We start from the raw sequence: 13,909 nt of genomic DNA on the forward strand, positions 1-13,909 counted from the left end.
CCTGACACACACTGCAGTCTTACCTCTGTGTGTGTGTGTGTGTGTGTGTGTTGCGGGCTGTTGGTGGTTTAAAAAGAAAAAGATGAATCAAGTCTTGTTTAGGGCAAATGAAGATCTTGATCCGTTCTTGGAAGGACTTGATGTGCTATCATTATTGGGTGCAAACATAAACATTAAACTCATTCTTCGAATAGTCTTTGAATGGTAAATTGTCCTTCAGATTTGTCTTATTTCAGGAAGGACATTTTCCTATTTGACACTTTCTGGGATCATTTCATCAATAGCCATAACGGGTCTATCCCTGTAATTACCACTTGTAGACTTTTTAAATTGCCTCATAATTCACTTGCAAAGACTTGATGTGATCAATTGCACCTGAGTGACTGCTTGAGGGTAGAGCAGATGAAATAATTTCAACTCACCCCTTCGATGAGATATAAGCCAATAACCCCCTGCCCCCAAAAAACAATGTTTTTTTTCTATGATGAAATATAAACTTTCTACCTTTGACTTTTCTATAAAACTAAATAGCAACAAACAATAGTGCTTGTGCTGCTTCTTTCAAGCTTTTGGGATTTCCTTGTGCAAATCATAACTGAATACAAAGGAAACAACTCAGCAGAAGATGGAACAATCTGAATGTGAAAGAAATGTGGAGAAAAAAAAAAGAAGAAAGAAGTGGTATTATAAATGCAGTTCAGTACGGGTACTGGGCTTAGAGCAAGCTTTCACCACAGTATGATCCCACCTCCACCAGCAACAAAGGCACAAAGCTAAACCCATTGATAAGAGACGTGGGAAGATAGTTTGACAGTTTCAGACCGTTTCACTGATGCTAATAAGCTGTGTTCCGTCTCTGAAGGGAAGAGCTGAGGACAGAAAGCTGCCTGTTTGTGTATATGATAATGAAATGCTTCAACAACCACACAAGCAGTCCCACAGGCAGTAAAGCAATTATTGTTATTATTATTGTCAGTGTGATATCCATGTTTGGTGTTACTGAGATATGATCAATATATCCTGAGGAGCATTTCACCAATCATTAAGATCTGTGCATGCATAGACGTGTGTGTGTGTGTGTGTGTGTGTGTGTGTGTGTTGTGGGCATCAACGAATCCTCAACAACGGTTATGTATAATATCTTTCACAAAGTTATTTCTCATTTTTCACGCATTCACCTACGAACGTCCAGCAACATGAGCGATAAGTGCGCCTGCGCAAGCCGCTGCAGTACAGGACCTGTTGTAAAGGAAACAAACTACTTGCTTAGATTAAAGAAAAGATTGTGGTTTGGGTTGAAATGTGTAACAAAGGCAAAGTTGACTTTTGGTTCTTTGTCTTCTTTAATCATTGTTTATACTCGCCGTAGTGAAGCCGGTGCAAGGTGTGTGCGCCCGCAATTAGTTCACTGATAGAAGCACTATTAACATTTCTGAGGATTTGACAAAGAAGGACAATTCGTTTTTAGATGCTTTCAAAATTGGTGGTCTTAAAAAATCTACATTTGAATAAATAATTTGCAGCCAAATCAAATTGTTTCCAGGATATTCAACCTTTGTTTCATTATATTTCATTTAATACTTGACTTCTTTCTTTACAGGGCTTGTATAGCAGCAATAAAGTAGTCCATAAATATGAGATATGAGTTTACAGTTAATTACAATTCCAGTGGACTTGCTTCTTCACAGTACATTCAATTTGTTAGCCGTGGCGTTTTTTGAGAATAATGCAACGGTGCGTGGAGCATAAACGTCTTTGTGCATTTTGTGGAGGATTGTGCTGCGTCCGAGAATAAACAAAGCTTTATACTATGTCACCTGACTTCCTCAGAGACAGCCATGCATGTCCTGGCTCACAATGATCGGCGTGTGGGTTCTACACAAATTACATTTTAATAAGTATAAGTATGAACAGTGAAAAAGAACAGCCTGGTTTGTGTGAGTGTGTCTGAGTGAGTTGAAGTGGTTATGACATTGGACTGCTCTTTCCCACACTGCTGTGTGCGTTTGTGTGAGTGTGTTTGGGAAAGTGTAAGTCGTAAGTGGTATTTGCATTATTTGCTCTGTGATCGGCACCCATACATTTGCATATCAGGCCCTTCCACGGTCACTACACACAGACCCACACAAACACGTTTTCTGTCCTGTCATTATCTGCTCTGCTCGGCTCTACTATGCCGCCACACAAGACTGGCTAATCACAGGGCATGCATGGCTCAGCTCAAGGCTATACGAGCTGCTCGCAATGAGTCAGCACTGTTGTTAAAGGTAATTTCTTCCCCCCACCAGGAACTTGCCACGTGGAGGGCAAATAAAACACCACACCAAACAGCTTGTCAGCATTGCTTTCAGAGACCAGTGTGGAGGCTATATATAAACATATTGCTTTTAATGTGTGACCAATATTGTGTGTTTTATGTTTTTAGTGTACAGCTTTTATATATGATGATTTTAATGTAAAGTGTCTTTGAGTATTCTGAAAAGCGCTCTATAAATAAAATGTATTATTATTATTATATGAGCCTTTAATGTATATTATTATGAATTTTGTTTTCTATAAAGATAAGTGAGGTCTATTCTGAATTACTTTTATTTTTGTAACATCTGCCTCTCCTTTTGGTGGTCTGGCTAACTAGTTTTTTTATTTTTATTGTTTTTTTTTAAATAATTCTACTGTTGTTTCAATTTATCCGCCAGTCGGATTTCAGTCACTGAAACCGATTCTTGTTGTGTGTTTTTAAACAAAGACATGACATGTTTTTAACAGTAATAAGTAGCTTTGGGAAGCTTGTTTACTGACAGTGGACTGGGGCTGGAGGTGTGACAGCAAAGCATGACCTGTTTCTGACACATATAATCCCAAATGCAAATTTGGCAAATTCATAAACATTCTCTATTTATGACTGTTATCTGTTGCCTTTGAGCCTGACTTCGAAGGCTATTTGCTAGGGGCTACCAACTAATCTATATTCATGTGTGTATATATATATATATATATATATATATATATATATATATATATATATATATATACGTATATATACATATACATATATATATATATATATATATATATATATATATATATATACACGTATATATATGTGTATAGGTATATATATATATATATATACCTATACCTATTAGTGCTGGGCAATGATTCAAATTTTTAATCGCGATTAATTGCATATATATATATATATATATATATATATATATATATATACACACACACACACACACACACACACACACACACACATATATATGTATAGAGAGAGAGAGAGAGAGTATATATGCATACAGTGCTGTGAAAAAGTATTTGCCCCCTTCCTGGTTTCTTATTTTTTTGCATATTCGTCACACTTAAATGTTTCAGATCATCAAACTAATTTTAATATTAGACAAAGATAACCTGAGTAAATACAAAATGCAGTTTTCAAATGATGATTTCTTTTATTAAGGGAGAAAAGCTATCCAAACCGACTTGGCCCTAGGTGAAAAAGTAATTGCCCCTCATTGATAAATCATGAATGAACTGTGATTTTTTGGAAAGCTGAGTTCAATTTCACTAGCCACACCCAGGCCTGATTACTGCCAGACCTGTTGAATCAAGAAATCACTTAAATAGAACCTGTCTGACAAAGTGAAGTCGGCTAAAAGATCTCAAAAAGCAACACATCATGCCGCGATGTAAAGAAATTCAAGAACAGATGAGAAACAAAGTAACTGACATGAACCAGTCTGGAAAGACCTCAGAACAACATCTAAAGAACTGCAGGCCTCACTCGCCTCAGTTAAGATCAGTGTCCATGATTCAACAATAAGAAAGAGACTGGGCACAAATAGCACCCATGGGAGAGTTCCAAGGCGAAAGCCACTGCTGACCAAAAAGAACACAAAGGCTCGTCTCACATTTGCCAAAAAACATCTTGATGATCCCCGAGACTTTTGGGCAAATATTCTGTGGACTGACGAGACAAAAGTTGAACTTTTTGGAAGGTGTGCGTCCCGTTACATCTGGCGTAAAACGGACACCGCATTTCATAAAAACAACATCATACCAACAGTCAAACATGGTGGTGGTAGTGTGGTAGCTTTGCAGCTTCAGGACCTGGACGACTTGCCATAATTTATGGAACCATGAATTCTGCTCTCTACCAGAACATCCTGAAAGAGAATGTCGAGCCATCAGTTCGTGACCTCAAACTCAAGCGCACTTTGGTTATGCAGAAGGACAATGATCCGAAACACACCAGCAAGTCCACCTCTGAATGGCTCAAAAAAAGCAAAAAGAAGGTTTTGGAGTGGCCTAGTTAAAGTCTGGACTTAAATCTGATTGAGATGCTGTGGCATGACCTTCAACAAGCTGTTTCTGATCGAAAACCATCCAATGTGGCTGAATTGAAACAATTCAGCAAAGAAGAGTGGGCCAAAATTCTTCCACAGCGACATGAAAGACTCATTGCCAGTTATTGCAAACGCTGGATTGCATTTGTTGCCGCCAAGGGTGACAAAACCAGTTATCAGGTTTAATTAAATCATTTAAAAACAGCATTTTGTCTTTACTCGGGTTATCTTTGTCTAATATTATAATTTGTTTGATGATCTGAAACATTTAAGTGTGACAAATATGCAAAAAAATAAGAAACCAGGAAGGGGGCAAATACTTTTTCACAGCACTGTATATATATATATATATATATATATATATATATATATATACACAGTGGGTACGGAAAGTATTCAGACCCCTTTACATTTTTCACTCTTTGTTTCATTGCAGCCATTTGCTAAAATCAAAAAAGTTCATTTTATTTCTCATTAAAGTACACTCAGCACCCCATCTTGACAGAAAAAAACAGAAATGTAGAAATTTTTGCAAATTTATTAAAAAAGAAAAACTGAAATATCACATGGTCATAAGTATTCAGACCCTTTGCTCAGTATTGAGTAGAAGCACCCTTTTGAGCTAGTACAGCCATGAGTCTTCTTGGGAATGATGCAACAAGTTTTTCACACCTGGATTTGGGGATCCTCTGCCATTCTTCCTTGCAGATCCTCTCCAGTTCCGTCAGGTTGGATGGTGAACAGCCATTTTCAGGGCTCTCCAGAGATGCTCAATTGGGTTTAGGTCAGGGCTCTGGCTGGGCCAGTCAAGAATGGTCACAGAGTTGTTCCGAAGCCACTCCTTTGTTTTTTAAGCTGTGTGCTTAGGGTCATTGTCTTGTTGGAAGGTGAACCTTCGGCCCAGTCTGAGGTCCTGAGCACTCTGGAAGAGGTTTTCTTCCAGGATATCTCTGTACTTGGCCGCATTCATCTTTCCTTCAATTGCAACCAGTCGTCCTGTCCCTGCAGCTGAAAAACACCCCCATAGCATGATGCTGCCACCACCATGTTTCACTGTTGGGATTGTATTGGGCAGGTGATGAGCAGTGCCTGGTTTTCTCCACACATACTGCTTAGAATTAACGCCAAAAAGTTCAATCTTCGTCTCATCAGACCAGAGAATCTTATTTCTCATACTCTGGGAGTCCTTCATGTGTTTTTTTGGCAAACTCTATGCGGGCTTTCATATGTCTTGCACTGAGGAGAGGCTTCCGTTGGGCCACTCTGCCATAAAGCCCCGACTGGTGGAGGGCTGCAGTGATAGTTGACTTTGTGGAACTTTCTCCCATCTCCCTACTGCATCTCTGGAGCTCAGCCACAGTGATCTTTGGGTTCTTCTTTACCTCTCTCACCAAGGTTCTTCTCCCACGATTGCTCAGTTTGGCTGGACGGCCAGGTCTAGGAAGAGTTCTGGTCGTCCCAAACTTCTTCCTTTTAAGGATTATAGAGGCCACTGTGCTCTTAGGAACCTTGAGTGCTGCAGAAATTCTTTTATAACCTTGGCCAGATCTGTGCCTTGCCACAATTCTGTCTCTGAGCTCCTTGGGCAGTTCCTTCGACCTCATGATTCTCATTTGCTCTGACATGCACTGTGAGCTGTAAGGTCTTATATAGACAGGTGTGTGCCTTTCCTAAAGTCCAATCAGTTTATTTAAACACAGCTGGACTCCAATGAAGGAGTAGAACCATCTCAAGGGGGATCAGAAGAAATGGACAGCATGTGAGTTAAATATGAGTGTCACAGCAAAGGGTCTGAATACTTATGACAATGTGATATTTCAGTTTTTCTTCTTTAATAAATTTGCAAAAATTTCTACATTTCTGTTTTTTTCTGTCAAGATGGGGTGCTGAGTGTACATTAATGAGAAATAAAATGAACTTTTTTGATTTTAGCAAATGGCTGCAATGAAATAAAGAGTGAAAAATTTAAAGGGGTCTGAATACTTTCCGTACCCACTGTGTATATACATATTAGTGCTGGGCAATGATTCAAATTTTTAATCGCGATTAATTGCATGATTGTTATGCGCAAAATTCAATAATAATTCAAAAGTAGTGTATTGCGCACTTTTATTTTAAAAGTACTGCTATATGAACAAAAGTGCAATAACATTTGGTTTGCAAACACTTTAAACAAATCAGGTTCTTTTTAACAGCAGTATTCCCTTTACACAGTTAGCAGTTCTATTTCTTCACTATCTGTGCTCAGTGTGCTGACTTTATTTGAATTCCACTGCTGTGCAACATGAATAAAATGTTCCGCGTACATTTCAGCAAAATATCTGTCTTCTGTTTTCATGACAGTCAGAGCATGTGAATGCAGCTCCCACTGTTCATCAATATATTGCACCGTAACTCCGAGGTGATGATGGTTACCAAGCGATGTCCGGTAGTCTCCAGTGAGAGCAACAGCCGGTGCACGTTGTAACGCCGTCTCTTTTGTAATCCTCTCCTTTTCATACAACTCATATGTTCTTCTTGTGACGGTGCATCTTGAGGGAGGCTCATACGTGCCGTCATTCGCTGATCCTAAGAACGTTCCTCAGACCGACATCTTCACAATACTAAATGCCTACAGTTTGTATCTATCCACTTCTCTGTGGTATTTGTTAGCTTGTCTTGCTTTTGTTTATCTATACTTCTCCCACACGCAGCATCAACGTAGTCTGATGAAGACTCCCTCCACCGTTTGTTTGGGTGATTTGCTGGCATCAACGGTGTGTATTGCATAAAAAAAAAATGTGTTAATGCGCGATAAAATAATTGTCGGCGTTAATTAATTAATGCGTTAACGCAATAATAACACGTTAACTTGCCCAGCCCTAATATATACACATATATATATATATATATATATATATATATACACACATATATATACATATACAGTATATATATACACATATATATATATACACACATATATATACATATACAGTATATATATATATATATATATATATATATATATATATATATATATATATATATATATATATATATATATACACACATACACACATACATATATATACATATACTTTTTGTAACTTTAATTTTGTTTGTTGCTCATTTAGTGCTGAATATGTAATGTTAAAGAGAAATACAATTAAACTAAATTTGTATTAAGTATTTCAAATACACACACACAGTTGCCATACCTGCCAGGCTTGTCAATGTACTTGTGCAGTCGGGCTTTGACTTCATCATAGGTCAGAAAGGCCATGTAGCCGGGGTGTGTCACTGCCAGGAAATTCCAGTTCCTCAGAATTGATCCCCACGGCTGAAAAAGATCATCCAATGTTTATTTAACTACACAGATAAATATGCATTGAACATTTTCAGCATACAGTTGAGTTCAGTCCTTCCGACACAAATGAGAGAAGGTAATGGCATAATATGTTGACTTGACTGAATCTGAATCCTAAATGAGAGATAATGCAGAGCCCAAGGTGTCTGATATCTAGCCAGCTCAACAACTAGGGGTTTGTGAAGCAGCTTGTGCACTGCAGCCGGCTGATTTAAGGTTTTCTGCAGGACAGTCATTACAATCGCTTTACTTGACTGCTCAGCGGGAAAAACTTAATAAATGATGTGTTGTAAAAAAAAAAAGAAAATGTTCATTGCATTTCATACAAATAAAAGGAGAACTTGACATCCGACAAAGCACACAGTTAAGGGAAAACAATTTAGCATCTGCATCTATTTATGACTGGCCAGCACAAATGTTTTTTTCCTGAATGACAACCATACTTGCTACTGAATTCTGAATCCAAAAATTCTACATAAATATCCTCTCGAAAAAAATAACATTGTCATTGATAGATAAGCTGTTTACATCAGATCCCTGGATTAAGAGCATAAAGCTGTGGGGCAGTATGTTTGGAGGACTTGAGGGGGTCTGCCAGTTAGCTACAAGGTAGAGCCAAGTGCCACAACATTCACTTCCATCCTGCCCGTTAGCTGGAGCTCACCAGGGACATGATCTTCTGTGTAGCTGGTTTGGTATCAACCAGGGCCAGGGGCATGAGGTTGACCACGGGGGACCATCAGCAGCAATAGTCAGTCAATTGCAATTCCTACCCACTTCTATATTTTCGTTAGTAGACCATGTTGCACTATTAAGCACACTGGCCACCCTTGAGTTCATGGAAAATCAGCAGTGAATCAGAGGTTTCACTTAGCTTTTTTCTTTTTTTATGCTTCATAACTTGAAAAACACAACCCACAGTATTGTGACACTGATCCTAATAAAAAAATGATCTTCAAAATAATACTAATTTCCTGTTTAGATTAAGCATGCCAAGTACAAAGACTTCTGCCAAAGTAAAACATTGCTTTAAAGCCTCAGCGCCCACACACGCACGCACGCGCACACACGTGCGCACGCGCACACACGTGCGCACGCGCACACACACACACACACACACACACACACACACACACACACAGTCTGTAAGTGTCACCCTTAGTTTGTCCACTGACAAGTTGATTTTTCCACTTAAAAATATTCCACTCAGTATGTGTCTTTGTCACGATTCTTTAAAAAAAATCTAATGTAAAGACATTGAGAGGTGATTATGGCTGTATTTGTAATCCTTCAATAGGTTACAGCAGTTTAAGTAAACGCTGTGGTGAGTTGGGTCCAAGTTCAGCGAGTCATAGAGGAAATACTCCATGGTCCATTCCACACAATGTGTGTCAGCATATTAAGAGAAAACCTTCGTCAGATAACAGTGAGTAAGCCTAGCAATGAGAGAGACACACACACACACACACACACACACACAAACACCAAACAAGCAAAGAAATAGAACCAAACACAAAATATTTTTGACATTGATATTGCTGCTATTCTATGAATTTACGGTATGCCATACATAAGGTTGTTTTCCTGCGTGTGCTGCTGTGTGACACTGTTCCAGTCGTTGTGCATTTTGGTGTGAGGTAATTGGTAAAATATAGCAGCGGTGAAAAGCCACCCTCATTGTGAATCTGCATATAGTCAAACATTACTTCTGCTGCTTTAAACAAAAATGGTATGTGGCTGGGCATCCAAGCTTTTTATTATATGGTAGGCATCACAATTTTCGGCAGATATAGAGCAGTTTTTCTACAGTGCAGTGCCATTACATCTTAGCAAGAAAAGCCTGACAAACCCCATTGAGACTGAAAATATTGTCTTGGTTTAGCTCTAAGATGGGCAAGTTTAAAAAAAATGTTGCTTCCTTTGCATCATCATCAACATCAACATATGGTTGGATAGAGATGTTTCTAGATGTGGATCCTACACAAAGAGGCCCGATACTGTTTTTAGATTAGTCAGTTCAATTGAAGAAATGGTCTCCCCTTCTCTGAATCAATCTGCACTTTCAAGAATCTATTCAGAATCCATATGAATTATTATGAATGGTTAATTTAATTTTAAGGTAAAACACAGACTATTTTTCAGTAAATGTAAACTAGCAAAGATGATCCCAGGATCTGATAAGACCGGCTCCTGCTGTTACAAGACGAAGCCACTCTGTACCACTGTGGCGTTGTCCCACTCTGGTACCATTTTGGTCTGCCATCTTTAAAAGGAGATACGAGCAGACCCAGGAAAAGCAGTATTTGAAGTAGCTCCTAGAGAGTTCACACTTAGTTGCAAATGTAAGTGCTGATTCAATGGAAATCTGCCTAGCCATCACTACTCACTCACTAAATGTGTGGCAAGTATTACGGAACATCATACAAGAGGCTCAACTACGATGTCTGGAAACCTTTTTCCTACTTTGAGCACAAATTTGTATCAAAATATAAAGCATAGATTCCCTGACCCTCCTTTCTCACCCCTTCCTCAGTGTTCCTTGCATATTTATGGCTTCTTTGTATTAATTCTGCTTGTGTGTTTGTCCACATTCTGTTTATGGAACCAATGGTGTTGTATGCTGTAAATGAACATGTTAGAAAAGTACAATAAGAAGGTTCAAAATGAAAGAGTCCATTAGTACATTGGAGCATGTCATGTACTGTTATTTGGGTTGCTTCTTAATACTCTCTCCGTTCTTGTGCTAATGTTCCTCTTTTGTGCTTAGTGAGATTGGAAATTCAATCTAATATTAATAATCTGATATGTAGCTATTTTTGTTTCTAAAATGCCCTGCATTCATAATTTATAGTTACACATGCAAGCGCATTGCTTGTTAACACATGTAATGACACTTCTTTCAACACACATCCTTCTGTCATCATGTTTTCTATTCGTCCTCTGGGTTCTCAGGAACGATTACTCCGGTATGAAATAGCTTCCCCTACTTTCATGACACATTGAACCATTATATTTTGACCAACCTGGAAGAGGCGTGTGAAAATGTCGAACTCAAACACAGAAATGTAGTCGTTGCAGGTAAGGTCGATGGTGGATTTGAGGGCCATGGCCTCCAAGCCCGAGCTGATGGGATGCACTTCGTGAAGGCACTGTCGGAAGACTTTCCATGGCACTATTGTCCTGCAAGAGAGCAACAAGTCAAATCGTAAAAGCAAAGATACAGCAACTTGCGAGACAATGGGTATTTTATCAAAAAATACCTCTTTATTGATATAAATGTACATTTGGTAAATTAAATGGATGTTCTGTTTCAGCAAAATTTACAAATGCACAGCTGATGTGTAGACTCATAGACCGGGTAGAACTTTTGTTCCATACAGCTCTTGTGGCTGAGATTAGATAAAACAATGAAAATAACAGAAAAACATTTTCTCTAGGGTTATATATTAAAGTGATGGTGAAGGCTGGTGGTAGATAGATACCAAGGTGTCTCACCCACAACTGATAGAACTTTGCCTTTTAGAATTAAACTGTTGGTGATGCCAATTCTACCAAATGTATGAGGCAACTGATCAGCAGCCTAAGTGGCCAAACACAAGAAGTTAATCTCACACTACTGCATTTTACTTTCTGACGCAGTTAAAAGCTTTTATTGCAGCAACATACACTGTTACTGGGCAGCAACACAGACTCTTCAATTAAAAAAGGCACCTGTAGAGAGATTAGTTCATGCTGTAGCACTAAACATGAAGGGTCCTGTTACAAACAACATGTTTTGTACGAGGAAAGACATGTTCAGAGGTCTGTTACATATGTGACCCACCATCTGCTGAAGCTCAACCCTACACAGTATGTTAATAATGATCTCAAGATGCTGCAGAACATTAAGGTGGAGATAACACAGAGGGAGACAAAATACTTCTGATTTATTGCATCAAGATTGAGATGTGTCACATTACAAGGGAGAAAGAAAAAGACCTATGTCGTTGACTGTATAAAATGATAAATTAAATGTACATTTGTGTTTCCCTCTCAGCCAAACTGGTGTGAGCGCGATAACTCTGTTTAAATGGTAAATGGACTTGCATTTATATAGCACCTTTCTAGTCTTCTGACCACTCAAAGAGCTTTACTCTACAGGTTCACACACATTCATAGACTGGTGACAGAAGCTGCCATACAAGGTGCCACTTGCCCATCAGGATCTAAACTAATACACATTCACACTCTGATGGCACCGCCTTCTGGAGCAATTTGGGGTTTAATATCTTGCCCAAGGGCACATCAACATGCGGACTAGAGGAGCCTCTTCAGCATGGAAACGTGTGTTTGCACTTAAGGTGACACCCTGAAACTCCACAAGGCTAACCAAAATGAGGAGAGACGGCTCCATTATCAGGACATTTACAGAGGCTCAAGAGAAATATGTCCAGATGAACATTTTCTCCTTGAGTGCTTTTTAATTTACCTCTCGGCCATGAGCACTGGAGTGAGGAAATACATACGCTGTTAATTTCAGTGTCAGTTGTGTTTTATTGTTATATTATTATACCTGGGCTATGCATGTTCTATAGTAGGCATATAATACACAAATAATATTCCAACTGAAACATTATAGGATTATGGTGTGTTTTCATATTTACCAGTAATGTTATTAGTTTAAGTGCTTTCCTGTGTTATTTGTAGCCTACAATATAACTATAAAATATTATAGGATGCTTACAGCCTGGAATCAACACCAGGCAGGTTTTTCACCATGCATTTCTTTGTCAGAACAGTATATTTTTCTGGAAATTGCCCTGTTAAATCATATATTTTGTAAATCAAAAGAGCAGATACAGAAAACTTTAAAATAATGTTTCATTAATCAAATTTGTTCAGAAAGAAATTCCAGCACTTCTCAACCCCCTACTCTAAGCAGTATCACGCGTCAGCTCGTCATGATGCTCTCCAAATTGTTTTTATGTTTAAGTTCATAATGCTGGTGCTGCGCCGTTAGGAGTTTCCATTACGAATCATCATTATCGGAGAACCTGATATGGAGAGGGCAGAAAAGAGTAGCAGCTTGTGAGAGGTGCCAGTGCACAAGAAAAGTCACGGTACCACGAAGACTAAAATGCATGAGTACCGACCCACTTTAAGCACTGCTCTGGGCTCTGCACAGGCACCTCACCTCACCTCACCAATATCACTGTTGCTTGGTCGAGGGGTACCAATGATGTTTTGGGCGGTTTTAATCACCCGCTGTAGAGCAGTCTTGTCCTGGGCCATACACATCCCATGCCAGTTAGTAATGGTTCAGTCAAGAAGCTTTCTATTGCGCTCTGTAAAAGTTAACAAGAACTTCTTATGTTTGCTTAAGAAATACAGCCATTTCTGAGCTGTCTTCACTGCCTGAGGACCACGTCAGGTTGTTACTGATTCTCAAACCCAAACTGTTCACTAGCGCAACCTCAGCTCCATTGATGTAGACACTGATTTTTGTTTTCACCTCCATTTTTTTTTTACTAAATTCAACAATCAGCTCCTTGGTTTTACTGACATTGAGCACTGGGTTGTCCTCTGAGCAACACTCTGAAAGATTGTTGATTTCCTCTCTATATGAAGTCTATATGAATCTTTGTTTGCGATCCGGCCGATGATGATGGTGTCGTTCGTAAACTTCCCAATAGAGCTTTCTTCGTGTTTGGGGTAGAAGTCATGGTTATACAGTGTGAATAGGAGGGGGCCCTGGGGGGCTCCCATGTCCAACATCCTACACTTTATTATCCATAGGAGTGAGCCGCTTATTCTTCACTTGCGGCAATAATTTTTTTGACTCCTGGTTGGTTCAGAAGAAGAATGCATTTCATATTGACAGCAGTGTGTTTGGAAAGTACCAAACAACTCAACATTACTTGAACCAGAAAATAAAGAATCCCCTTCATTGTCAATGCCAGCAGCCATTGAAACAACAGATTATTATGACATTTCAGTACTTTACCTAAGAAGTTAAATTATTAAGGCTATTTCACATGCAATATTGACCTTTTGCAGGCAATGGAAATCAACAATACAAGGATGATAAATTCTCCTTCATCAGAATCCTAGATACTACAGCAATATCCCAGCTAACAAAGTCAGGTGTTAAACTGAATTATTGTAAGCATGATATGGCAATGACAGGCTCCAATCCATCAATGGAATAACACTGGGAACAACTTGGGGTTCA

General features: G+C 38.8%; 1 protein-coding gene across 1 annotated transcript in view; it reads right to left on the bottom strand.

Annotated features, from left to right (window-relative positions):
• Positions 1 to 13,909, bottom strand: part of cblb (Cbl proto-oncogene B, E3 ubiquitin protein ligase) — a 63,198-nt gene that overhangs the window by 25,134 nt on the left and 24,155 nt on the right. Inside the window, exons 5-6 of the mRNA XM_068721232.1 lie at positions 10,722 to 10,878; positions 7,550 to 7,671 (exon numbers count right to left, since the gene is read on the bottom strand). Coding sequence (XP_068577333.1) covers positions 7,550 to 7,671; positions 10,722 to 10,878 — 279 coding nt within the window. The remainder of the gene's footprint in view (positions 1 to 7,549; positions 7,672 to 10,721; positions 10,879 to 13,909) is intronic.

The sequence above is a fragment of the Cebidichthys violaceus genome, unplaced genomic scaffold, assembly GCF_023349555.1.
Source record: "Cebidichthys violaceus isolate CVI_PGR_0920_01 unplaced genomic scaffold, fCebVio1.0.p SCAF_27, whole genome shotgun sequence".
Taxonomy (NCBI): domain Eukaryota; kingdom Metazoa; phylum Chordata; class Actinopteri; order Perciformes; family Stichaeidae; genus Cebidichthys; species Cebidichthys violaceus.